The sequence below is a fragment of the Amia ocellicauda genome, chromosome 22 (assembly GCF_036373705.1).
Source record: "Amia ocellicauda isolate fAmiCal2 chromosome 22, fAmiCal2.hap1, whole genome shotgun sequence".
In the NCBI taxonomy this organism is placed as follows: Eukaryota; Metazoa; Chordata; class Actinopteri; order Amiiformes; family Amiidae; genus Amia; species Amia ocellicauda.
The window spans coordinates 15,245,675-15,273,562 of NC_089871.1; the positions used below are offsets into that span (position 1 = coordinate 15,245,675).

At 42.2% G+C, this 27,888-nt stretch overlaps 2 protein-coding genes and 1 long non-coding RNA gene across 3 annotated transcripts; 1 reads left to right on the top strand and 2 right to left on the bottom strand.

Moving 5' to 3' along the window:
• Window positions 1-8,936: 8,936 nt before the first annotated feature.
• Window positions 8,937-13,841, bottom strand: LOC136718322 (potassium voltage-gated channel subfamily V member 2). The gene is made up of 2 exons (XM_066696008.1): window positions 12,072-13,841; window positions 8,937-10,143 (listed from the first exon to the last, which is right to left on the bottom strand). Exons 1-2 carry the CDS (start codon window positions 13,365-13,367, stop codon window positions 9,814-9,816), a joined length of 1,626 nt encoding a protein of 541 aa, XP_066552105.1. The 5' UTR covers window positions 13,368-13,841; the 3' UTR covers window positions 8,937-9,813.
• A 1,194-nt stretch (window positions 13,842-15,035) lies between these two features.
• Window positions 15,036-24,062, bottom strand: LOC136718162 (very low-density lipoprotein receptor). The gene is made up of 15 exons (XM_066695803.1): window positions 23,969-24,062; window positions 22,623-22,754; window positions 22,122-22,238; window positions 21,206-21,577; window positions 20,927-21,046; window positions 19,637-19,762; window positions 19,350-19,521; window positions 19,001-19,216; window positions 18,522-18,640; window positions 18,226-18,365; window positions 17,705-17,846; window positions 17,108-17,245; window positions 16,822-16,896; window positions 16,524-16,678; window positions 15,036-16,325 (listed from the first exon to the last, which is right to left on the bottom strand). Exons 1-15 carry the CDS (start codon window positions 24,045-24,047, stop codon window positions 16,290-16,292), a joined length of 2,139 nt encoding a protein of 712 aa, XP_066551900.1. The 5' UTR covers window positions 24,048-24,062; the 3' UTR covers window positions 15,036-16,289.
• A 1,984-nt stretch (window positions 24,063-26,046) lies between these two features.
• Window positions 26,047-27,162, top strand: LOC136718395 (uncharacterized). The gene is made up of 3 exons (XR_010805285.1): window positions 26,047-26,401; window positions 26,779-26,872; window positions 27,124-27,162. It is a non-coding gene; the product is annotated as an uncharacterized LOC136718395 (long non-coding RNA).
• Window positions 27,163-27,888: the final 726 nt, after the last annotated feature.

A 27,888-nucleotide genomic window follows, 5' to 3' on the forward strand; every position in this document is an offset into this window, starting at 1 on the left:
GGTTGCAGTTCACCTGCAGCTGTATAAAACAGACTCTCATTTCAGGAAATTAAGACACCCGGTTTGAATTAATTTCTTGGGCAAATTTTGAATTATTGTGCACACCTTCTGCTTCTGCAAAGACACATTCCCCGGCGCAGTGTTTTGCATAATTCTTGTCATACATTGACATAGAAATGTGTGAGTTCAAAAACAAAAACTATATATATTTTCTGTTGACATATGGAATGAGGTGTAGCTTCTTTTTGCATATCTGAAAAATAAACAAACATATTGTTGTTTTTTAAACCTCATACAGGAAGACAAACAGGAAATAACTGCCTACTGAATATAAAATAAATGTTAGTCTTTTCAGTGTGCGAAAGGGGACTGCAATATAATTTATAGAGCGTCTGTAGATTTAGCAATATTAATGCAGGCTTTTGATTCTCACCTATAAGTTGTATTTAGTATCCATTTTAGTAGTCACAGAAGTACACAAGGAACAAATTGGAGGCAAAAAGCACGGGGGAGGGCAATCAAATTGAATATTCTGATTAGAGAAAAACATTTGCCTGCTGGAACAGATTACACTATCTGGCCAGATATGTACACTTATGCAGAGAATATGCTTACAAATCCTAACAGTGCAGAACCAGACACCTTCACACAACCTGTTACTAGGAATACTAGGAGCATTGGGTTTCTTGTAGTATTATCACTCAATCAATCCATTTTTATTTGTATAGCGCCCTATGGGCAAAAAAATAGAGACTAAACAGATTAGTCTTCAGACGTGATTTAAAGGCTAAGACAGAGTGGGCATTACCTTGGTTGAGAGATCGTTCCACAGTTTCAGGGCCCTATAACTGAATGCTCTACCACCTGCGTTTTTTGTGTGTATTTTAGGGACCATAAAGTAACCGGCCTCCTGGGATCTCAATGGCTGACCTGGAGTGTATGTTATAAGAGATCTCTTAAGTAGGGAGGTGCCAGTCCCTTTAGTGCTTTAAGTGCTAGTAAGAGAACTTTAAAGTTTATCGTGAAGCGCACGGGCAGCCAGTGAAGAGAAGCCAATACTGGAGTGATGTGGTCATGATTTTTTGTCTTGGTTAGAATTCTTGCAGCAGCATTTTGCGAAAGGGGACTGCAATATAATTTATAGAGTTTCTGCAAATTTAGCAATCTTAATGCAGGCTTTTAATTCTCATCCACGATACTTTTAATGTATCATCCTCACTCCACCATCCCACTGTTCGCCACCAGAGGTTGTCATCAGCCAAATTCTAAGCTGTCCTTCACATTCACCTTCACCAGCTTCACTCATTCCATTAACACTGCAGTGTTCAGTCTCCACCCTCATTGGCTCTGCACCTCACATCCCTGTTCACTGCTTCACTCTGCTCTCTTAAACCCCTTTTTCCCTGTATTCAATGCTAAGTCTTGCTCTTCCTTGTGTTGACATTTCTAAGCATTATTCCCAGTATTTACCTGCGCCTTGTTCACAACCTTTGCTTTCCTGCCCCAACTACTACCTCTTGGATTCCCTCTACTGTCTTGTTTGTACCATCACCCGACCTCCCGCCTGCCCTCTTGACTACTCTTCTGCCTGTTCCCTCGGATCCTGTTTGCCGGCTCTTGACCCTCGCCCGTTTCGACTCTTCTCTGCCTCTCCGCACCTGGGTTCTCCCGTTCTGTGCCTAACATTTCATAACTTGTCATCCACGTTTTAATCTCAGACAGACAGCAGATTAGGGTTTGTATGTCTATGCTGGGCCGTGTTAACCATAACATAGGCTGCAGCCTAGGGCCTCTTGTCACCAGGGGGCCTCAGCGAGGTAATCACATTTCTCTGAGCTTTTGTGCTGCAAATCTATCCATACCTTTCGAAATTAGGAAATATATATGGTAACAATCCTGGCAGGTGTCTGTAGGGCGAGTGTGTGTGTATCTGTCTATGCCATTAGGGCAGCCCAAAGATGGCGGGGGGCGATGAAAAAGTGTGTATGGAGGGTGGGCTGTTATTGTGTTGGGTTAAGAAGGGATATTTTTGGGTTTGTCTGTGGGCATCCTTCCCATCTCCAGGTGGTACAGCCAGATGGGGGGATGTATAAAGGCGTGGTGACACGCCACTTAGAGAGTTGTAAGAGAGCCGAGTACTACAAGAAATCTGTGTGCTAAGATTGAGAGCCACCGTGACAAAGGGGGGAAAGTGGATGTACCTCTTGTGCTGTCCAATAAAGCCCAGTTTTGTTTTGGAAAGCCTTGTTTATTTTTGTATTATTTCAACCACAATAATATAATAATCGTTACAATATAATTATTACTTATAACACCTAGTTGAACATTTCTTGCAATGCTATCTTTTCTAAGTTTGACCTCATGGTGTAAACATGAGAGTGGGCATTGAGCAAGTGTGCGCAACCGCATAGTGCAGCAATACGTGGGGGTAGTGCCGTCTCTAAGATTACAAACCTTTCAAAATTAATGATGCGTTATGTATGTCCCGCCTCCTAAAGGCAAGTAACCAATCAGATGTATCAGATACATTCTCCTCCCGGAGCAGTTATGTCCTGAAAAAGTTGGTTTCCAAAACCTTGTGTCACTGATTGGGTCATTTCCTTATGCTTGAGGGCAGGACTAAGCAGAGTGACAGTTCAGAGAGTCTTTGACAGGTTAGAATTATTTAAATAACAACTTTGTTTAGAAAGATGTGGAAGCAGCGATCAGCTTCAAGATCTTCATTGTGAAAACCATGAAATATTAATAAAATACATTGTTTCCTAATGAAGTCCTTCAATTCTTGCACTGCCCAGTCACCACGGAATATGTTTATTTGACTTAAGGATAAGGAATGCCAAACTGTTTTCCTTAATGTGCATATTGCTTTCAGAATATATTTGACTTTACCTGTCACAAATGCAAGTGCTGGGAGGTCTTTCTCCAAGCTGGGATTGATCAAACATAAACGTAGGACCTCAAAGGGTGAACTGGGGCTTAAAACCTTGACTCAAAGAAAAGCAGGAAAAAGATCCACTAACATAACATCATCGGTATGTTGGATATTTTTAATGCTTCACATAAACCTCACAAGAATCTAATTTTTTAGATTTGTCTTGTGTCTGCAACACACATATCTGCAGTGCTGTGCAGAAATGGGACCGCTGGGATTCTGTAGATCTGCGCAGAACTGCGGAAATTTGTACTACACGCCCGCGACCAAATGTCTGAGTTGCTGTCCTTTGTTGGTCCTGCCCTTGTGTGTGTGTAATGACCTAATAACATTACAGTGGTCTTACCAGTGCAGGACTCATAGGCTGGGCAGCACTGGAGTTGTGTAGATATTAGTTGTTCATAGCCTAGAGACACAAAATGTCTTAACCTAGGAATGTGTCTAAGGTATTGTTAGGATTTACTGACAAATATAATTGTATGTCATTTGCGGAGCTGTGAAAGTTAACATGTACTTAACCCCAGTTAAATTTGAGTAGTTTTCATTAATCTATATATATTGTCTGAAATTATTTAAACCAGGATAGAACATTGTGAGTTAGACCAATAAAATAAGATAATAACAGTGGCATGCCCTATGTCAGAGGACTGAAACATGTCTTTTAATACTTTTAACAGGGCCAGTTCTGTACTGTGGCCGGAGCGGAAGCCTGATTAAAATTTTTCATAACTAGTATTATTAGTTTAAAAAGTCTGAAATTGGTTTGCAACTACTTTCTCTAAAACCTTAGAAAGGAAGAGGAGGTTTGGAATAGGTCAATAGTATTTAAGTGAATTAGGGTCAGCATTGGATTTCTTAAGAAATTGTTTAATTACAGCTATTTTAAAAGATTTGGGAACAGTTCCAGAGGATACAGAAAAGTTAATAATATTGTGTATTAGGTGAATAATGAATGGCAGAGATTGGTTTAGTAATTTAGAGGGTACAGGGTCTAGTGCACAGGTTGTAGTTTACATTTTAGTAATTAACCCTCATCCTACCGACATATTTTACATACATATTTTACAACTCTCGGGTCATTATGACCCCAAGAAGAAATTATTTGGAAAAAGCAACAATTATCGCAAAATATCAACTTATTTCTTATCAATACATCATTAGGCATGTAATTAATGTTATCTGGAAAAATATATGTTTTAAAACATTGTTATTTTAGCAGAATTACAGCTATTTTGCATATTATGTAAAACAAAACACTTTCCTCTGTATAATTTGCAGCTTATACCCCAGGTACATCAGTACATCAGTACTAGGAAGCTGATTTATGTTAATTTGATTGTAGTATAATTTATTTTCATGACTTCTGTAGCAAATAAAATGTAATATTTATGTACTAAAATGAGCCTGGGTAATTTTGACCCCAGAATTTAAATTTTGAAATAAACAAGCAGTCATTCAAATTTCCAAACTTTTGTATTATTAGACTTATAATACACAAGTAAATTGTTTATTTTACCTCAGAAAACAAAACTATAGAATTTGAACCCATTTATTTTAAATTGAAAATGTTTTTTTTTTTCTTTTTCTAACTGCCATTTTGTGAAACTTCCATATGAATCTGAATCATTCTCTAATTCATACAGTATCATATTTTGTGAAACATTTCATTTCAATACACACTCAATGGCCACTTTATAAGGTACACCTACAGTGGGGGACAAAAGTATTTGATCCCCTGCTGATTTTGTACGTTTGCCCACTGACAAAGAAATGATCAGTCTACAATTTTAATGGTAGATGTATTTTAACAGTGAGAGACAGAATAACAACAAAAAAATCCAGAAAAATGCATTTCAAAAAAGTTATAAATTGATTTGCATGTTAATGAGGGAAATAAGTATTTGACCCCTTCGACTTAGTACTTGGTGGCAAAACCCTTGTTGGCAATCACAGAGGTCAGACGTTTCTAGGAGGGATTTTGTCCCACTCCTCTTTGCAGATCCTCTCCAAGTCCTCTCCAAGTCCTCTCCAAGTCCAGGTTTCGAGGCTAACGTTTGGCAACTCGAACCTTCAGCTCCCTCCACAGATTTTCTATGGGATTAAGGTCTGGAGACTGGCTAGGCCACTCCAGGACCTTAATGTGCTTCTTAATGAGCCACTCCTTTGTTGCCTTGGCTGTGTGTTTTGGGTCATTGTCATGCTGGAATACCCATCCACGACCCATTTTCAATGAGGGAAGGAGGTTCTCACCCAAGATTTGACGGTACATGGCCCCATCCATCGTCCCTTTGATGCGGTGCAGTTGTCCTGTCCCCTTAGCAGAAAAACACCCCCAAAGCATAATGTTTCCACCTCCATGTTTGACGGTGGGGATGGTGTTCTTGGGGTCATTCATCCTCCTCCAAACACGGCGAGTTGAGTTCGATTTTGGTCTCATCTGACCACAACACTTTCACCCAGTTCTCCTCTGAATCATTCAGATGTTGGCAAACTTCAGACGGGCCTGTACATGTGCTTTCTTGAGCAGGGGGGCCTTGCGGGCGCTGCAGGATTTCAGTCCTTCACGGCATAGTGTGTTACCAATTGTTTTCTTGGTGACTATGGTCCCAGCTGCCTTGAGATCATTAACAAGATCCTCCTGTGTAGTTCTGGGCTGATTCCTCACTGTTCTCATGATCATTGAAACTCCATGAGGTGAGATCTTGCATGGAGCCCCAGACTGAGGGAGACTGACAGTTATTTTGTGTTTCTTCCATTTGCGAATAATCGCACCAACTGTTGTCACCTTCTCACCAAGCTGCTTGGCGATGGTCTTGTAGCCCATTCCAGCCTTGTGTAGGTCTACAGTCTTGTCCCTGACATCCTTGGACAGCTCTTTGGTCTTGGCCATGGTGGATTTATAGAAGCACAGGGTGTAAATTAGAGGAGTTGCTTCTAACTGGAGTGAGGTTGTTAGTGGAGTTCCTCAGGGATCAGTACTAGGGCCTTTGCTTTTTCTAATCTATATTCATGATCTGGACACTGGGATAGTTAGCAAACTTGTCAAATTTGCAGATTATACTAAAATAGGTGGCTCAGCAGATACAATCTCGGCAGCACAGGTTATTCAAAGGGACTTGGATAATATTCAATTAAATGTGGATAAATGCAAGTTATTACATCAAAGTAATACAAATGTCCACTATAATTACACTGTGGGAGGAACAGAACTAGAATACTTACAGAGGCCTTGTATTACCCAGCTGAGGACGACAGTTAATCATTTCTTAAATTCTTGGCCATTTGTATATCTAAGATTTATGGAAGCCTTGTAATACTATTAGTTTGCAACAAAATGCAAACTAACCATTAAGCCTCGGATCATAAATTATTGGAAGAGAGCGAAGAAGTGGTCATGTTTTTCCAGGAAATTAAATATTTGAAGTAGATCGCATTCCAAAAATTCGCATTCTTGTCCTCCTGTATCACTTCTAATCTGATTCAAGTCCTTACAGTCTCACATCAGTTGTTCCCAGGTATGCTTGTTCTTGGACCACCTGTGGAATTCCTCGTGGCATGCAGAAAACAATAAGTGCCTCCCCATCTTTAAACAATTGCAGGCTTACACTATGGGAGGAACAGAACTAGATGAAGTAACACATGAGAAAGACCTAGGAGTCTACGTGGACTCCTCACTTTCTCCATCCAAACAGTGTGGGGAAGCAATAAAATAGGCAAATGGTATGCTAGGGTATATTGTCAAAAGTGTAGAATTGAGAACAAGGGCAGTAATGTTCAGACTGTACAATGCACTAGTTAGAGCTCATCTGGATACTGTGGACAGTTCTGGGCTCCGTACTTCAAGAAAGATATCGCTGCTCTAGAGGCAGTTCAGAGGAGAGCAACCAGACTTATTCCAGGTCTGAAGGGAAAGTCCTACTGAGAGACTGAGGAACTGAACCTTTTCACCCTGGAACAGAGGAGACTATGTGGAGACTTGATTCAAGTCTTCTAAATCATGAAAGGCATCGACCACATCAAACCAGAGTAGCGTTTCCAGATCAGCAGGGACACACGCACCCGAGGACACAAATGGAAATTGGGCTTCAAGGCATTCAAAACGGAAAACAGGAGACACTTCTTTACACAGAGATTAGTCACAATCTGGAACAAACTCCCCAGCGATGTGGTAGAAGCTGAAAGTTTGGGAACATTTAAAAATAGACTGGATAGGATCCTTGGATCACTTAGATATTAATGGACACCAAACGAGCACGATCAGTCGAATGGCCTCCTCTCGTTTGTAAACTTTGTAAACTGTTCTTATGTTCTTACACTCCTGGGAACCAAAGCAAAAAGTACCTGAATGGCAAGTTTATAAGATGATCTCTTATCTCATAGGTGCTTGGGTAGTGGATCACATGGAATAATAATTGGCATTTTTGCACTAACAGGTTTGACAAGTGGAAAAAAGATCTAATGCTGAAACTACATTTTAGACAAAGCATTAACTCAGGGCTGACCAACCCTCTTCCTGGAGAACCTCAATCCTGCAGGTTTAACAGGTCTCTCTAAGGTCAGGTCTACACTATGCATTTAAACCATATCAGTTGGCTTTTAACCAACCTAAAATTGTTAAATACAGTTGCGTGTAGTCTACAGTCCGATTCTAAATTCAATTATATCAGGAAGTGCTGTTCATCAGATGTGTGGACACCAATCTATGTTTGGTGTGTGTTCTCCACAATCCAAAATTGCTTGGATGTGTGGGTAACGAGAACAAGGCAAATACTGTACAATGGAAGCAAACTAGGCCTACATAAAAATAAAAACGAAAGTTCTAAGTAGCAGTATTACTTTATATTCATATGTGGAGCGATGAAACTGTTCAAGCAGAACTTACAAATTCGCACATTTTTGAGAATTTGAGCGCATATTCCATTGTCAAATCTTCTCTGTTGCTGTTTCTTGTGTTTTTGAAGACGCAATACATTAAGCCTCCATCACTTTGTGTTTGTAAACAGAATACCATGTACCATGAATAATTGCATTATTTGAGGAACTTGCAATCTTTCTTCTGTGTGGCTTTGAGCTGGATAAATTCGATTGTATTCAAGTATGGTTCTCAAGATCACTTATGTAGTGTAGACAGCACCTAAATCAGCAACCACTGGATATTGTGAACACATGGAAATTGAACTAATTAAGCCCAATTTTTTTTTAAATTAAGCAGTTAACGATGTGGTTAAAAACCAAAACCAGTAAGCACTGCAGCTCTCCAGGACCAAGGTTGACTAGGCTGCCCGGCATTAACTGGGTGTTTCAATATTTAACACCAGAAGGCAACTAAATACTTCCACTGCCTTCATGAAAAGGCCACACAATACATTATCTTTAACATGTCAATTACATTTGCAAATACAGCCATCCCAGGGTTCCCTAATCCCTGCCCAATCCTATTAGAGATCAAGTCAAGGGAGTAGGTCCCATATAACTCCTTCTCCTCATGTTTCTCTCAAGCTCTGGACACGAGCGATTACATTTCTCGGCTGGCAGAGAATCTCACCAGAGCCTGAACAGAGCACAGCCTACATGCCCCTTTTTATGGTGGAACATTAGCACTTTAAGGATTTGCTGAAAGATAAGATGTAGTTTAGGTAGAGGAACAAGCCAAAAACAACAGAAAACCAGATGTTTTGCCAAGAGTTACATGTTCTAAAGGGCAGGAAATGAACAAAATTAACTACATCTTGTACTAATGCCCTTTTCAAAAGATTATTCATTTCCTAGACATCTAACGTTCCTAAAAAACAAGTCTGTATGGGCATCTTATCCAAAGTCACAAACTTTGATGAATTTGAGCACTTCTCCATAGAATACATTTGTTGTCTTCCAGGATGTAGAAAGGAAATGTGAAGCAACCAAGGAACACTACCAAGAGGAAACAGACCTGCTTCCTGAAATGCACTTTCAGGACTATTTCTGACAAACACAGCCGATGAGTACAAAGTTTTCACAGTTGGAGTGTTACATATTGATGGAGCAAGGCCCATCATTTTATTGACATTTTAAAGATATTTGGTAACCTTTGTTTACAACAAACAAATTCTTGCCTGGGGTGGGGTTTAATGATTTACAGTTTTAGTGGTTTATTTACTTTGTTATTTATAGCTTAGATTTGTTTTATTATACAGGTGAGGTAGGATTATAAATTTATTTTCATCAATAATATATTTGTGGGAATAGATGTGTGGGGATTTTGAGGTAGGTTTTTTGTTTCTTTTGTTGGCCTATTTGCTAATGGTAGGGTCTAGGCGGAGGGGTTTCCAGGAGCCACAAAAAAGAGGCTTTTTAATGTGCTCAGTCTGTTCCATATGATGACACAAGAGACTAATTAATTCAGTCATAATTGAGGGCATATTCCTCTCGTTCTCATTTATTCAGGCAGTACGGATTGAAACCGAAACCAAAAACGACAATGCAAACGACAATGATATAGTGTGTTGTATGTGGTATGGTGGTTGGCAGTCATCTCAAAAAATAGAAATTCCATCCCCCATATATGAGAACGGATTTTCTGAGCTTCCTTTTTCATGCCTCGGCCACTGCAAACAATAAGACTCAACCCCCGCATTTACCTCACTCACACGCTGTAGGCATGATTTATATCAGAGTGCTCCATTAACCCCTGTCACTAGTAGAAGTTTAACCTTTTTGCTGTCCCAACTTTTGCCTGCAAATACAACAACATTAAGCAAGGGAACGCGCAACTACTGTCCTGCCCTGGAGATCCACTTGCTGTGACTTGTTTCCCAGCTTTGGGTGGGAAGAGGGGGAGAGGTGCCTACTGGAAACCAGCCACATCCTCCCACGCACGGAGGATTGGAGATGCCCAGGTGTTCTCAGTGGTGGCACTGGTGGGGGTGGGCCTCAGAGTGGGCACCATGGCGGTAGAGGGAGTCCTCCTCCTCTGAGTCCAGGGTCTGGGGTTTCATGCACTCTTCCAGTTTGCGGCGCACACGGACGTGGAGCTGGATGCGTCCCCGCTGCTTCATGTTGTTGGTGGACTCCTGGTCCTTCAGCTTGGCATAGTAGTCGGAGAACTTGTTGAAGAGGATGGAGATGGGCATGCCGTTCAGGATGATGCCGAAAGAGATGCAGCCAAATGCCACCAGCCGGCCCAGGAAGGATTCCGGCACTGTGTCACCGTAGCCAACTGTGGAGATGCTCACCTGCCCGGGATAAGATGGACACAACAGTAATGAGACTACATGACAGCAGAAAGCCCAGGGTGAAGCCTGCAAGTCCACAATATAAACTGTCCACTCACTTCACTTCTACTTCACTTGGGGTGGTTATACTGGCTAATGGACCAGCATCCCCATAAAAACAAAATGGACTCCATCTGCTGATCACTTTGTGCAATAAACAGGACTTCCAAGATGCAAAAGCCAGCAGAAGCCACTGACTACCCTGAGCTATTGTATGATATGTCCATTAAAATAAGTTTACAAGATCAACAAAGAATATCATCTCAAAAAGGTGCCATTTACTTAACTATAACTGAAAAAAAAAAACTGTATTGCTAGGAATTGTAGCTTTATGCTTTTTATTATATTGCTTTTCAAATAATAGGATATTCCCAGGGTAATAGGTCAACATGTCCCTTTCAATCATGTAAGCTGTAGATAAGAAAATAATGTATAACTTTTTCTTAGGCTTCCAAGCCATATGGTTGTGTGACTGGTACCATATTAAACAGATTAATGTTTTTCATTCTGTAACCCCATTGGGTGCTTCTATTTTAGAAGAGGTTTAACTATATACATGTCTTTACAAAACAACAGTTGATACCTAAACAAATATCACAATAGCATACAGTTAATTTTCATCCCTCTTATGTCAGAGTATTTATTCTACTTAGTGTAGGAGACTATGATAGGATTTTGTGTGACTGACTGATCTTAAACCCTAAAACCATAAAACCGTGAATCTTTGTTAATCATGTCTTTGTTTCCTGTTCTGGGCAGGTGAATTTACAATGGAAAGTGAAGTGGCTTGATTGTAAAACATCCCCTACAATAGTGCGATAACCAAGGTTTCTAGAAATCCACAAAATATTAGATTTGGCAGAGAATGTCCTTCTTTACTTTGTTTAAATATATATATATATATATATATATATATATATATATATATATATATATATATATATATAGAGAGAGAGAGAGAGAGAGAGAGAGAGATTGTTTAGCTTACCACTCATTTGTGCATTGGTTCTCTATGGGCTCTGACCATGACTAAAATGGTTGAATATTTATTTTTTAACACAACATATTGTGGGTGTATATTCTGGTTAGGAAAACGTAATATTTGTTATTAGAATCATGGAAAAACAGGGATTTTCACTTTTTCTTTCCACAGAAATCTAGGAACCTTGGTGATGACATTTTGTATGACAAGATTACTGTATGTATAACCTATTTTGTCTGTATAAGGAAGTTATCTTTCTCCTTTTAAATGCTGTGGTCAACAGTGATGAATGTTAGTCTACAAACTGACATGAACAAAACTGCTGCACAGCACAAAACCATAAAAATGCACTTAGATTCTTTATGACTAGATTAGCATTACATCTATACATTGGTAATGGATTATACCAGAAATCAGGTGCTACACAGAGATTGTTGTGAAGTGCACCGAGACTTCTAGTACATATTAATACCAACAGACTACCGACAGCAGAATACTGAGTACAGTATATGGTGAGGGTCCATACATCCACCATGTCTCAAATCTGTTTGTTGTAGAAAAAGTGCTGCTGGAGGAGGAGGCAAAAGTATTCCTCCAGCAACCTATCAAAAGTAGCAGCCATTCAAACCTATACCTCATTAAATATGTTTTTAAACAGCTGTATGTCATTTCAATCAGTTGTTGAAATACTTTTAGTATTACAGCGAATGGAAATAATATCTCTATATATATCGATTCACACTTACATACATACATACTGTACATATATACATAAGAGGAAAAGATGCAACTTCAGAAAGAGCTTGAATTATAAATGACCGCCACCTACTGGCTGCAGATTGCCACTGCAGTGCTCCTAACAGAAACCTGACACAAGGGGAAAAAAGCTGATTTCAAGCAGACTTACCGCAGCCCACCACCAAGCCCCGGGGATGCTGCTGAAGGGGGTCCCTGGGACATCGTGCTCGACCGAGTGCATGAGTGCGGAGAAGGTGAAGATGCCCATGCCAATGAAGAGGAAGAGGCAGCAGACCTGCTGGTAGCACTGGCGGATGGTGAAGCCGAACGCCCGGAGGCCCGTGGAGTGGCGGGCCAGCTTGAGGATGCGGAAGATGCGCATCAGGCGGATGACCTTGAGCACCTTGCTGATCTTGCTGACCCGCTCCATGGCCTGCAGGTCATCCTGGTAGCTGAGGTCGGTGTTGTCAACGAACGCCTCGAACACAATCTGGATGAAATAGGGCATGACGGCCACCAGGTCCACGAAGTTCAGGGCGCTGCGCAGGAAGCGCTTGATGTTACAGGTAGTCAGGAGGCGCAGGAAGTACTCCAAGGTGAAAAAGACAATACTGAACATCTCCACGCACTCCATGTAGGTCTTGCCCTTGATTTTGCAGTACTTCAGGTCGTCCACTGTGTTGAGAGTCATGGCCCCGATGGAGATCACCACGAAGATGCTGGAGAGGACAGCAAACGTTTTGGCTGACACCGAGGAGTAGGGGTTCTCCATCAGATCCCACAAGGCCTTGCGGAACCTCCAGAAGAACATGCCCTCAAAGTGCTCCTCCTTGTGCTCGGGCTCGATCTCGGCCATCAGCTCCCGCTGCACCTTCAGGTACTCCTTCAGCTCGTCCACTTTCTCTTCAAAGAGGATGCGGCAGCAGCGTTGCGTGTCCCTCATCCGCAGGCCCCAGTAGTCCATCTCCTCCTCAAAGTTGATTGGGCACAGCTCCTGCATCACCCACACCACCTTGCTGCGGTAGTAGTGGAAGATGTAGTGGAAGAAGGTGGGGTCCCGGTCGAAGAAGTACTCATTGGTGAGAACCGAATAGTCATCGCAGAGCTCCATCTTCTTGACCGGGTCCGTGCAGAGAGCCAGCTTCCCGATGCGGGTGTGGGGGAAACGGATGGCCACGTGCTTCGCGATATGGAACACCTTGCCCCCGACATTGAGGCTGATCATGTGCATCTTCCCCGGGGAAGACCAGTACGGCCCATGGCCCCTGCACTTTTCCCCACAGCCCTCCCCTCCCGAGTCCAGAGGGCTATCCAGGTTGTGCATGGACGTCCACTGCTTGACGGAGCTGTCCATGGAGAAGGGGAAGCTGTTGTCATCATCATCGGTGCTCTGGGAGTAGTTGAAGCTGTCACCAAACTTCAGGTTGGGGAAGAGGCTAGAGCGCCTCTTCTTCAGTTTCTTCATTGCGCTTCTCTTAGTGGCAGCCAGGGTGTCGATCCTTTGTAACGGGGCCTCAGAGAAGAAAGCAATCCAAAGCTCTGTGATTAGATTACCCTCCTTTGTTTTGTTTCCTTAGCTCAATCTGCCCCAGATCTCCCCTAAAGAATGATTGCGTTACCTTTGAAGACAGTAGCTCCAACAACAGTAGCAGTCCAAAGAAAAGAGAGAGAAAAAATAAAACCTTGGTTTTCCCTCCGCAGAGAACTGAACCAACTGCAAGGAGGTTTGTTTCAGTGCTGGACAGGAGTGTGAAGACGGGTTAAGGTTGCTTCCCATAGTGGGCTGTCTAATCTCATTGGTGTCCCTTCCGTCTGTCTTAAGTAGAGTTATAAATACAGTCCCAGAGGATTACAGCAAGTTGGTTTAAGGATTGGAATCTAGGAAGCAACAAGGTAGAGCAGCAGTCTTAATTCTTCTAAGACTATTACAAGCTTACCAGAGAGCATGCTGTTCACCTGGACACAGGAGAGATGGCAGGCAGGCCCTGGTAATCACTCCCATAGGCTTTGATTCCGACACTGCTTTTAAAATAGACATTTTTATAAAGACAATAAAATAGAGAGACCTAAAAGCAACACAGAAAAAATCAGAAAAAAAGTGTGATTTTTGTTTGTGTGGCAAAAACACATACAAAATAAATTCATTTTGAAGACACTCCCCCAAATGTGTGATTTGTTGACAATTTGAGTGTTGTTGCATTATGAAACCCTTCAATCTTCTGATTAAAGAGTGCTGTGCTGCCAAGAGTAATATAACCAGGTTGAGTTTTCCAAACAAGGCATGGGAAAAAGTAGTAGTGGATGCTCCTCGAACCAGCCTCAGACAGTTGTTTATACAGTGAAAGAAAATGTCCGGCACTGAGCTCGGTTAAATCAGTTGGGCAAAGCACAGGATAACTGCCACTGAACTTTGTTGGTCCAAAGTCTACTGAACTTTGCTTTGATTCTTTTATAGAGATCGGTTTGTCCTGTGCAGCTTCACTCCTCACACGATCGGTCAACCAGAGATATGGCTAATGTACGGTGAGCTGGCTGGGGTTAGCTGCAGGCCTTGTGGTGAACCTTGGATTGTCTCCAACGCAACTTAAGAGTCTTTAACTGAACATCTCCTGATCTTTTAAACCAATGACTTATTAAAACCAAAGCAGCACAAGACATTCTAAAAGATCCAAATAACATACCTATTTAGAGATATTTATAACAGACATGCCAGTAAGTGTTACAGATCTTGCACTCTGTTCAAAGTGAAGTCTTTTTCATGAGTTCAAATTGGAGTTACATCTACAGCTCTGGAAAAAATTAAAAGACCACTTAACATTGAGTTCTGAACTTGGAGTGGTCTCTTAGTCTTTTTTTTTTATATACAGCTCTGGAAAAAAGTAAGACATCACTATCCGAGTTTTCATTCAGTAGGATATTTAGGGAAGATTCCATTTCTTCCTCTTTCTAGAAATTTTACTATAGCGAGTATATATTCTGGCACATTTATTCTCTAGACTTTTATTCTCATTGAGATTTACAGAATCTGCACTAATTTCAGAGACGGTACCTATAGATGCATTTGCTTTTTCTTTTTTAATTGAGAGACGCAGTCAGTTCATCTGCATTCATAAGAAGGATACCGAACACTTCATCAGGAACATTCAAAGATTTATTCAATTTCATTTTAAACTTCAATGCCATTTTTGAAGTGCACCAAAAATAAAGCCCCACCAAACAATATTGACCTAAAAAATAAATAGAACTTCTTTTCCCCAAATAAATAACAAAATTCACACTAGAAAAATAAGTCGATTCAACCGTTTTGAGTCACCTGGGTTCTGCTTAACACTTTCTAAACATTGGCTTTTGAAAGTGAAATTGAGCCTCACAATTCATGTTAATATTTGCTAAAAGAGACTGTTTCAATTTGTTCTGCAGATTTTTGATATTAAAGTATAATTTTTGTCAGGAGATGTAATCGTTTTGTCTTATTTTCAAAATACTTTATAAGGTAAGTAGAATCATTAAAAAAGTCACACAGCTAACATCACAGGTAGCCCAGGTAGCCCAGGTGGCGACAGGTAACACTACCACTTAGTGGCTACTAACTAACTTGCAATGTACATGCTTTCTATCATTGTCTCGCAATGAAACTTTTCAAATAAGCGCAGCCCCATGTAATACTAATGCTCATGTCTGCAAATGTTTAGAAGTGTGGACAAGGCAAGGGTTTAAAGACATGTTGACATTCTGTCAAAATTAAAATAGACCCTGAACAAGATAGAGTTCCCTACCAAAAAACCACGTGCAAACGTGAGGAGAGAAAAGGCATTTCTTGAATAATCCAGCTATTGAGAAGATACAGAGACACAATCCTGCCATTGATGAAGGGTCCAGTTCGTACCAAAGATGTGGAGCAGAAGCGTCATGGGCTTCTTCCACCATAAGGGCTGCCGGCCGTCACGTGACATTCGGACTGGTTTGGTATCTGCGTACAGTACACGAGGACCTGGTTCTGGGCCTCTAGCAGTTCTGGTTCTGGGAGAGTAAGTGCAGAGGTGCAGACAGTGCCTGAGTTATTTGCTGCTGCCCTCAACAGAATCAGAGCTGGGCTGATTGCAACCCACTGCTGAAATGTACAGGATGGGGGAGGACATAAATAGTTTAAAAAGACCCTCTTAAAAAAAAAAAAAAAAAAAAAAAAAAAAAAAGAAAAGAAAGAGCTAGGATCAAGACAGTACAGTTCAGACCTTCTTCCACACACCCTAAGGAGAACACCTGGCACCCTGTGATACTTGTGTCCATCCGCAATCAGCCTAGGATCACAGACAGAGGCGGCTATTGTGCGTCTTCTCGGGCAAGCCAAGCACAAGTCCGATCACCAGACTCTGAAGCAGCAACAGTGTCAGGATGCGTCTCCTTCCAGCTTCAGCAGGGAGCTCTGTGGAAGAGTGCAGGACAGACTGTCAGGCAACTCACAGGCTAAAATAAAGTTATGCTTAAGACGAGAGGTGACTAGAGTCTCTATAGTAGGCCTCAGGGATGCATCAGATGCAACAGGCACTCCACTAAACCAAATAGGTTTTTATTATTGCCACTTCGGGGTTGTATAGTCATTTCTCGCAGTAGCTGGACTCACCGTCGGTCTAAAGGACTCCGAGGGGCTCAGGGGCACCAGAGATTCCTGGGATTCTTTTGAAGAGATGTCTCCCAGCAGGGTGGCAGTCCTGGGGAGATGGAGTGGCCCCATTGCCCTCCAGAGTACCCCCCCGGTCAGGACCAGGCTGAGGAATACTGCTCACACAGGAAAGAGAAAGAGACGCATCTCATCTCACTATGAACACCACGATATGAAACAGATTTAATCTCTTTCTATAAATAAGTGCTATGGACAGTTCAAACAGACACACTGGGGGTCGAAGCAGAATCCAACCTACCAATTAGGGAAAGCACTGCGATGAAAGTGCCATCAGTGGAGGTTGTGGGGTGGACTGGGTGCGACTCACTGGGATCTGAAAATGATGATGGGAAAAGTGGAAAGAAAACATACTATATATTTGCTTTACATGGAAGCAGTAGAACTTAATTGTATCCAGTTATCCATCTCCTATTATTTTCTATCATTTTCCTATTATAGCATCAGAAAAAGTCTTATTATTCAGATTATGACCTCATGTAAATGTACACAGCTGAAGGCAGTCGGGGTCAGACAGCCAAACTCACCTGTATCAGGTGCGCTGCTGTTCTGGACTGGCGTCTCTGTTCCCACACAGGCGTACCCCACAGTGTCGGCACCGGAGCGCGGTTGTGGCACACACAGGAACGGGCAGAGCAGACCCGAGCTCACACATACACTGCGGCCTGCCAACACACACACTGCCCGTCAGCCATGCCACAAGGGGGTGAGAGCGAGCGTGCTTTTCCTACCTCACTCTTAATATTCTGAAAATCGCAAATCGTTGCTTTGTGCAACACTGAAACCATAACTGAAAGTGGACATGTGGCTCAGAATATCAACTTTTTATTGGGAATGAAATGAACACGCCATAACTGTTTTTTGTTCCCTGCTTGTTCTAGTCTAGTGCAAGTTTGACACAACGGTGCATATCAGATTTCCCAATTCCCAAAAGTGGGTTCAGGCTTGTCCTATTATTCATGGTGATGGAAAACACTTGAACAAATGACTTCTTAAATTACTCTTAATAGAAGGCTCACTGTAACCATCTCCCTGATGGTGAATCCTCTCTATAATTCAGTGGGATTTGATCAGGAGTGTGTGCCTGTCTCCCATATCTGTGTCAACACTGAGAACGGACGTACCCTCGGGCTGCAGAACGGGATGAGCCAGTACCAGCCCCCACATGGATCCCGTGTTGTTAAGCATGATCCGGACATTGGCGCCGCTCCTCTTGTTGGCTCTGTAGATGGCCCGAGTGTCCTGGTCGGCCCAGAAAACCTGGTCCTGAGAGACAGCAGGGCATTACATCACACAACCACTGTTTTACTGGACAGGAGCTCAGTCTCTGGGCTACATCTTGAGCATTTAACATCTCCAGAAGGAAGAGTAGGGATTTTAACAAGATTGGAAGGGGGCATTAAATATTAAATGATTAAGTAACTGCTATCCGGCATCTCTGACACTTCTGCATCCCTACAAAATTGATTGAGATACTAGATCACTGCTCACAGGTTTTGATATTAACCTCCCCCTTGGTATCAGATGACAGACCTTGTTGCGGCCTGAACAAGTGCACAAGACTCATCTGATCCTAACTTTGTCTCCAGGCACTTTTTTCCAGTTCAAGAAAGCATGTTATCCACGCCAGGTTCAGAGCAAATACCTCAAACACAGCCAGTCCGAACGGTCTGTCCAGGAAGCCGTTTGATTCCACGACGATCTTGCGGTGCTGCCCGTCCAGCCCGATCCGGGAGACTGTCCGCAGCCCTGAGTCCACCCAGTACAGGAGAGAGCGTGGCATGTCTGTGGGAGAAAACACTTTAAAAAGGTCAAACTCCCACAACACCCCTCCCGAACACAAAGCCTAACAGTGTGCCTGTCGTCAGAGCAGCTGACTGGACTGACACAATAATCATTAGTATGTTTAGAGATCTAGATCCCCCTCTGAAACCCACTTACCAAGAGTGATGGCCACGGGTCTCTGGATGGCAGAGGTGACCAGTGCCACCCGGTTTCGCCCATCCATACCAGCCTGCTCGATCCTAGCAGGCCGGCCAACATCTGACCAAAACAGAAGTCTGGGAAAGAAAAAGGGCACAGATCACATGGACATTTAAAATAGATAAATAGTTTTAATTTGCTCCTTTTACAAGATTTTTTTTTCCCAGTATTTACAAAAACATTGCTTTGCTTTCAATTTAATTGAAAGCAAAAACATGAATCAGCTACAACCTGCAACCAAAATTAACACCACCTGCTGGCAAGTGTTATGGGAACAGCAAAACCTACTTAAAGCAATGTATAAATGAGAAAAGATTGCATACCATAATGCACTAACAGTTTGTCACTCTATCATGTGGTTTATAAAACAACCAATAGCCTGCAGTGTTTCCTTGATCTGAGGAGAATTGGTAAACTCTGCCTAAATCCCCACTTACCCCAACAATGGCTGCACAGCTACACCCATTGGTTGCGATAACCCACCAATCAGAAGATGCCGTTTCGCCCCATCCAGCAGAGCAACATTGACAGACCGGGTGCGGGCATCAGTCCAGTATAGTAGGCCATGGACCCAATCCACTGCCAACCCCACAGGAGCATCTATGCCACTCAACACCTGCACAGGCTCCTGAGAAGTCTTGTCCAGCGACATCCTGAAAGATCAATACGTACGACAGCGTCAGCATTGCCAAAATCACAGCATTGTCTTCAGGAATCCAGCTGGACAGTCAAAACATATTAGAATATCAGTATTTTACAAAACGAAGGCAGAACGTTAGTCACTACCTGTATATGGCGCCCTGTTTCCGACTGCCCAGGTACACAGTACGGTTTGGGATATCAAGGGCCAGAGGTCCCGGCTCCAGCACTCCCGCCACAATTCCTCGGTACTCGTGGCTCCCAGAGTTGATCCTCCGCACCCCCACCGAGCTGCTGAAGACCACCAGGGCCTCCTCGCCTTCAGAATTGAATTCCAAACAAAATATACCATTTACACCGTAAGCTAAAATGAGGGCCTACTAATAACCAACTGGCACAAACATCTAGAGAGAGCAACCCCCAGATACGCTTACCTGCAGCACTGCAATCCTCTGTACTGGGGTTTTTGAGGTATCCAGGATGACACTTACACCTGTAGGTCCCATTGAGGTGCACACAGAGCTGGCTGCACAAATCAGCATCCAGGCATTCGTCGATCTCTGAGAGGAGAAACCATCACTACCGACATCAGCCACACACTTCAAACCTCACATGGGTCCAAGAGAATCTTCTGAACCCAAATCACACCTAGGTTTGCCTGGTCATATAGTTTCACAATATATTGTAGCTATAGTGTATGATTTTGTAAATATTAATGGGTAACGATCTTAAAATTGAGTTTGTTCTAGCACTATGGTTATATACCGATCAGCCATAACATTATGACCACTGACAGGTGAAGTGAATAACACTGATAATCTGGTTATCATGGCACCTGTCAATGGGTGGGATATATTAGGCAGCAAGTGAACATTTTGTCCTCAAAGTTGATGTGTTAGAAGCAGGAAAAATGGGCAAGCGTAAGGATCTGAGTGACTTTGACAAGGGCCAAATTGTGATGGCTAGACAACTGGGTCACAGCATCTCCAAAACTGCAGCTCTTGTGGGTTGTTCCCGGTCTGCAGTGGTCAGTACCTATCAAAAGTGGTCCAAGGAAGGAAAAGCAGTGAACCGGCAACAGGGTCACGGGCGGCCAAGGTTCATTGATGCACGTGGGGAGTGAAGGCTGGCCCGTGTGGTCCGATCCAACAGATGAGGTACTGTAGCTCAAATTGCTGAAACAGTTAATGCTGGTTCTGATAGAAAGGTGTCAGAACACACAGTGCATCGCAGTTTGTTGCGTATGGGGCTGCGTAGCTGCAGACCAATCAGGGTGCCCATGCTGACCCCTGTCCACTGCTGAAAGTGCCTACAATGGGCAGGTGAGCATCAGAACTGGACCACGGAGCAATGGAAGAAGGTGGCCTGGTCTGATGAATCACGAGTTCAAGGTGTTGACTTGGCCTCCAAATTCCCCAGATCTCAATCCAAATCGAGCATCTGTGGGATGTGCTGGACCAAAAAGTCCAATCCATGGAGGCCACACCTCGCAACTTACAGGACTTTAAGGATCTGCTGCTAATGTCTTGGTGCCAGATACCACAGCACACCTTCAGAGGTCTAGTGGAGTCCATGCCTTGACGGGTCAGGGCTGTTTTGGTGGCAAAAGGGGGACCTACACAAAATGAGGCAGGTGGTCATAATGTTATGGCTGATCGGTGTATGTCAAAGTGGTTTGGTAAAGGGAGTATGGTACGGTATGTTCCACTCCCAACCGCACTCACCTTCACAGTCCGTGTCCCTCACCAGCCTCATGCCGCTGGGACAGTCGCACACAAAGCCTAGAGGCTCGTCCACACACAGGTAGGAACAGCCTCCGTTGTCCTCCAGGCACTCATTGCGATCTGCTCAGGACACACATCTCAATTAGCAACAGAAATGAGACAGCTGTACCAAACTGCCCCCTTGTGGTTCCCTGCCCTAACTGCAACAAACCCCAGAGTTAAAACCAAAAGAAAAATCAAATTATGTCATCAGTTCTTTACACATAAAACCTCCCTCACCACAGTCCTTTTCATCACTGCCATCGACACAGTCCGGGGAGTGGTCGCACCTCCACGACTGAAGCACGCACTCCCCCGACTCGCATCTGAATTCGGAGTTGTGACAGGTGGCAGGGGGCTGCCGAGGGGGGCCGCATCCCGGCCCCGACTCATCCGTGCCATCCGGGCAGTCGGCGCTGCCATCACAAAGCTTGCTCGTGGGGAGGCAGGTGCCGGAGAACAGGCAGTGGAAGAAGCCGGCTGTACAATTCTGGCAGTCGGTTTCGTCCCTCCCATTGCCGCAGTCGTCCGTGCCGTCACAGCGGAACTGTGTGGAGATACAGCGTCCGTTCCCACACAGAAACTCATCTTGCTTACAATCTGAGGAAAAGGCTGCAGGCAGGGAAAAAAAAAAAAAAAAGGTTAATTTGTTTAGATTTGTTAGATTTGTTTTTTTCAGTTTGTTCTCAGTTTTTCTAGTGCAGTGCAGTTTCTACCTTGCTGGTTGTTGTTCCAACGGAGCTCTAAATGACTTAATTGAACCTTAATTAAAGTTACAGTCTCCTTAGATTTGACTTTTTAAATTATGTAATTAAAGAGTTGGTTCTTTAAGTATAGAATTGTATAAAGAATTACTAACATTTAATTATTTTTAAAGTCTCTGATTTAGGAAATTAGTTCAATTAAGTAATCCAGAGCTCAGCTGGAACAAAATCCATCAGGGTAGGGGTTCCTCCAGGACCAGGATTGGGAACTACTGTTCTAGTGGAACAAATGTCCTTACCTTCCCTAGGAGAAACTCTTTGCACACGGTCTCCCCTATAGTAAATGCACTACCACAGTAGGCAAACAGTTAGCAACACAGTGGTGCTAATGTACACTGCGGATAAGGGATTTCTCCAGGGAAGGGAGACGTCAATGGTGCTTATACACTTACCACACTTGTCTTCAAGCTCATCTGAGCCGTCTTTGCAGTCAGCATGCCCGTCGCACAGCCCGGTCTGGGAGATACAGACCCCATCCTGACAGCGAAACCCTGAACACATCCGCTCTACTGCAGCACAACACAACACATATTCAGCAATGAGGATGTCAAAGATGTGCTTAGAATGACAGTGGATAGCCTAATATACACACTAATGAAAAGGCTGCTCAAAGGCCATCAAGAGGAAACAGACGGGGAACACAGATTGGTGATGCACCAGGTTAGTACAGCAAGGGAAACAGGATCACCAAGAATAGGCAATGAAATAAGTGCTCTTTATAATCAAACTAGGAGTAGAAATCACAAAGTGTGATAAAAACGACAGGAATGTGTACTTTTTCAGGGAACCCATCTTGTTATCAAAGTGCTTGTTTTTTTAAAGTATAAATATCTCCAGTCCAAACAACACTTTATTTTAAGAACTGAAAGTCTGCAGTCTCCGAGGGTACCCACAACAATGCGCCTCATCTCCGCCATCTTCACAGTCCTTATCTCCATCGCACATCCATATTTTCGGGATACACTTCCCATTGGCACAGGGAAACTGACTCTCCTCACATGTTTGCACAGGGCCACCTGCAACACCTGCAACACAAAAAAAGGCATTTGTTGTGGCAGCAGTAGTTTTATGTGTAGTACGACAGAGCCAGCACGATCTTTTAAAGGCTTACCGTGTAGATGTTACCACTGTATAATAAAAGCATATGATTGCAAAGTGGTATCATGGCTAAGCAGACACGTTCTGTGCAATGTTATTATTACCATGGCAAGGACTCCAAGGCTTAGTCTGAAAAATTAATGCAATAACTTCACATCCTGATTTCTGGCAATGTACACTAAAATGGGGATTTGTGTGGTTAAGCCATGAAAGATTAAAATATGCCTTTCACATGATGTACATTAGTCACACTCCTGTGGTCAAAATCTTTGGCTTGGGCCCATATTAATAAAACTATCACTGCAAGGTTACATGTACAATCCCTTTAAAATGTAAAAAATAAATAAAAACCCACTACTACACAAATAAGTAAATACTTTGGCTAATTTAAATCAGGACTACAATACTGTTATATGACCTGCCCTGTTGTCTTGTTTTGCATATTCATAAAAACAGATGTGAATGTATGAATATGGCACATGTATGGTATTAGCAGCGATTGACTACGCTATGCATGCATGCATTGACCAATTTCAAATACACGATTCCTCAACCTATTTTAACACTTTGTTGTGAAAACAATGTGCTTCACCTTACGTAAGGGGCAGTCCAAGGTCAGGCTGCAGTTAGAGTACAAACCAATCCATGCGATCGGGGTTTGTAATCAAAATATAGTGTACTTACAAAGCATGCATACAATATACATTTAATTTGTATTGATTTGAGAACAGAAAGAAACCGAGCACTTGAAATGTAAACCAACTAAATTAAACTAAACTTCGACTACCACAAGCACAGGTTGTCAGTGACAGGTAGTAAAATGCGACAACCATTACACAATCTGCCCTTGCTAACGTAAAGAAATATGAGACTTCCATTCATACACATGTTCGTCCAAAAAGAGGCGGCTCCCTAACTGGCACCTCAGCGGACCAATCGAGTGCAAGAAACTGGGTTCGGGCGAGAAAAACGTCCCCTCTCATCCAATCACAGCACATTAAACTAAGAGGGGGGGGGCGGCGCTAGATTCCCCCGAGTCTCCTCTGTGGCACTAGAACGTGTTCTTCGCAATGTACAAAATATTAAAAATGTATAAAATAACAACACAAGACAACGCTTATTAGTACACACGCTCCCTTACCCCAGGTGCAAGGCCAGGTCTGCACTTGTAAAAAGAGAAAGAGCGCTCCGAGGTGACCGACAGCGCAGCCGCGCACCATGCTTGCCCTCCTCTGACAGGCACGCTGGGCTTTTGAGACGTCAAACGCCGTCGTTCTACGCATGCGGAGAACGGGGAGCGACTCTGATAGGTCTGATTGTATAGCGCGCCACAATCCTGTCAATTAATTTGTTTCTTTTTGATGTCTTTATATGGAAAAATAAATTCGTTTGTCTCTGTTCCAGGGATTAGATTCCCACAGTCACAATCTTGACTTCTGCAACCCATATTTGCAATAACCCTGTCTGGCGAATGCACTGTACATTCAAATTAGGTACAGTCATTATTTACCTTATATAGATGGTTTACGTCTATCTACAGGATAGGTAACATAAAACCGCAACCGCGTATTTTTTAAATACGGTTGTATAGTTTTTATTTCAGTGGCGAAGATTTCAGAACAGTTTGTGTAGGTTTGACCTTTTCTTTGATTAGACCGGTGTCACCATTGCACCCCTGATGGACAGCACATTTTGAAATCCGACACTTTATATGTATTCTGCTCCTCTTTACGGACATGGGACTGAAAAGGGAAACAGTTTAAGGTTAAGTTAAATTAAGGTTTAGGCAGTGAAGAACAGTAAGTAGTAAAATAAATGTTGCAAAGAGTTGTTGCATAATGTTAGAAGCAAACTAACACACATTTATATAGCTGAAAATATTATTGCATTACAATGATGGGCTTAGTTTCAATCTGGGTATCAACTTTAACTGGTGTGATCTGTTTTTTCATTCACAATAGCCAGGCACGGTGTACAGGCAGCCCAAGAATATCAAAAGACAATTCAAATATGACATTAATAATATTTTAAAAAAAGAAAAGAGTTGCGCATAATATGCACACTCCGAGCATTTACCCATTACAACATGCACAATTATATCCCAAACTGATTGAGATCGCGTTGTTGGTTACATTACCAACATATTTTCCTGCTTCCTGTCTATTGTTGTGCTTCTGGTACCATAAGCCTACAGTTAATGATACTGTATATATCTAACTAAAATGAAGACCAGTCTGATGGTTTAGAATGGTCTAATAGTTTTATACAATCGGCACAAGGACAGAATTATGGGGGTGCAGCAACGTTTAAGGGCAGCGCAATCCTGAATTGACAGAATGTATATGGATGGTTGCTATTTTGTTAAATTATATAATATTGCCAGCTATAGTAATATGATTAATCCCACTAGAAAATATTCGTATTGATATATTTTGAGTTTTTTACACTAAGTGCGTCAAAATAATAGAACATGCTAAGTGTCTGACTGATCTGTCTTAAGTCTTCATTCAAGAATCTAATTTAATATAAAAAAGTCTTGACATTTTTGTATAAGATTATTCTTTCTTTAAATCATAAATATGTAGCCTACTGATGATGTATAAATTGGTTGCATTCAGAGGGTGGGTGAAATTTTGATTTAATCTGTCAAGTCCAGTCAAAATGAGATAATCCTCATTATCTAATCATTTTTTTAGTTGCAAAATAAGCGTATTCACAAGCCAGCGTATACAAGCGTATAACTGGCTTCTCTATCCAAGGGGACTCTCATACAAACAAATACAGCATAATAAACGTATAAAGTGTGCAAAAGTTACACAATGTGGAGTAGTTACGAAATAAAGTTTAATAGGTTGAAGGTTGCAAAGTGGAAGGACTGTGGATGATCCTTCTGGGTATGGTAGTGCTTCTGCTACGTTTTTATTTCTATCTATCTGAAATTAATTATATATATATATATATATATATATATATATATATATATATATATATATATATATATATATCAGATATAAAGATATATATATATATTAGATGGTTTATTGCATTGTTCATTCATTTACAACTATCTCAAGACAGCGCGTTCCATCGCAGTGTGACGTTTACACATTCGATGCTGACGTTTTGTTTTGAGTGCCGTGCGATTAGAACAAAGCCAGGCGGCGCCATTGTGCATATCGGAGAGTTTGAAGTCGGTTGGTGAATTTACAGAGAGAGAGAGAGGATTTATTTGTGCGAGTTGTATAGGTTTTCGTTTGGTTCGGTTGCATTTCAGAGGGTTGAGGTGGAGTTTGTATTGACACAGAGAGTCGGTACTCTTGGTAGCCACCTGTGTCTTGGCAGAGAGGAGGGAGGTCATTTTGGGGCCCCCTCTCTTTTCTTTCCCCTTCCCTCTTCCCCTCTTTGAAAATGCCCTGTGTGCAATATAAATTGTATTCCAAACTGACCTATGACAAGGTCACATTTGATGGCCTGCACATCACAGTGAGCGATTTAAAGCGCCAGATCATTAGTCGTGAGAATCTCATGTCAAAGCCTTCTGACCTGCAGATCACAAATGCTGAAACTGAAGAGGGTAAGGCTTTATTATCATGTACTGGATAGTATCTGCTTCAGTCACTGACCACCCTGGTCATTTTCACCTCGTCAATACTGGGCATCCGTACTGTTTGTCCAGTCTCGTCCAATAACCTAAATTCTTCTCATTACATAATGTTTCCTAAAGGGATCACTGAGGACTCAATTGACAATCATGTAACATTAAGTATATAGTGTTGATTTGAAATGGGACATTAGCTCTATAAGAACAGTGTCACAATGTTACACAGTATAATTTATTGAAGGGTCTGTTCCCATTGCATGGTCTAGGTTTAAAACTGCAAATCTATGCTGTAGAATGGCACATATGCATCTTAAAAAATACTAAGAATCTCCTTTCCTTTCTGTTATCAGACTACACTGATGATGGCGCCTTAATTCCCAGAAATTCAACAGTCAAAATCTCACAATTTACAATTTGGGGAGCCACTAGCAAAACCAATGGCCTGTAAGTATGATTATTTTTCAAGGCTCTTATTCAGTCTTACCAAGTTTCCTTATTATGATCTATTCCTTAGCAGACACCTTTACGCAAGGCAATTTGTTTTTCACAGTCTGTTACAAATAATCCTGTTCTGCTCTCGCCCCAGGATTGGAATCAGTCTTTAAAACAACATTCATAAGATTCATAATGCTGTAGCTGGTTCTGGTAGAAAACAGCTGAAGTTCATGTTTATTTCTTTTTAATTTGCTTTCCAGGGATCATTCCAAACCTTCAAGTGGACCTTCAGAAACAGTATGTAAAAAATCTAACAATTTGGAATTACCTAGCCTATAGTTTAGTAACTTATGCACTTATGATGTGCTTTATACAGTGTGTGTGTATATATATATATATATATATATATACACTCACCTAAAGGATTATTAGGAACACCTGTTCAATTTCTCATTAATGCAATTATCTAACCAACCAATCACATGGCAGTTGCTTTAATGCATTTAGGGGTGTGGTCCTGGTCAAGACAATCTCCCGAACTCCAAACTGAATGGCTGAATGGGAAAGAAAGGTGATTTAAGCAATTTTGAGCGTGGCATGGTTGTTGGTGCCAGACGGGCCGGTCTGAGTATTTCACAATCTGCTCAGTTACTGGGCTTTTCACGCACAACCATTTCTAGGGTTTACAAAGAATGGTGTGAAAAGGGAAAAACATCCAGTATGCGGCAGTCCTGTGGGCGAAAATGCCTTGTTGATGCTAGAGGTCAGAGGAGAATGGGCCGACTGATTCAAGCTGATAGAAGAGCAATTTTGACTGAAATAACCACTCGTTACAACCGAGGTATGCAGCAAAGCATTTGTGAAGCCACAACACGTACAACCTTGAGGCGGATGGGCTACAACAGCAGAAGACCCCACCGGGTACCACTCATCTCCACTACAAATAGGAAAAAGAGGCTACAATTTGCACAAGCTCACCAAAATTGGACAGTTGAAGACTGGAAAAATGTTGCCTGGTCTGATGA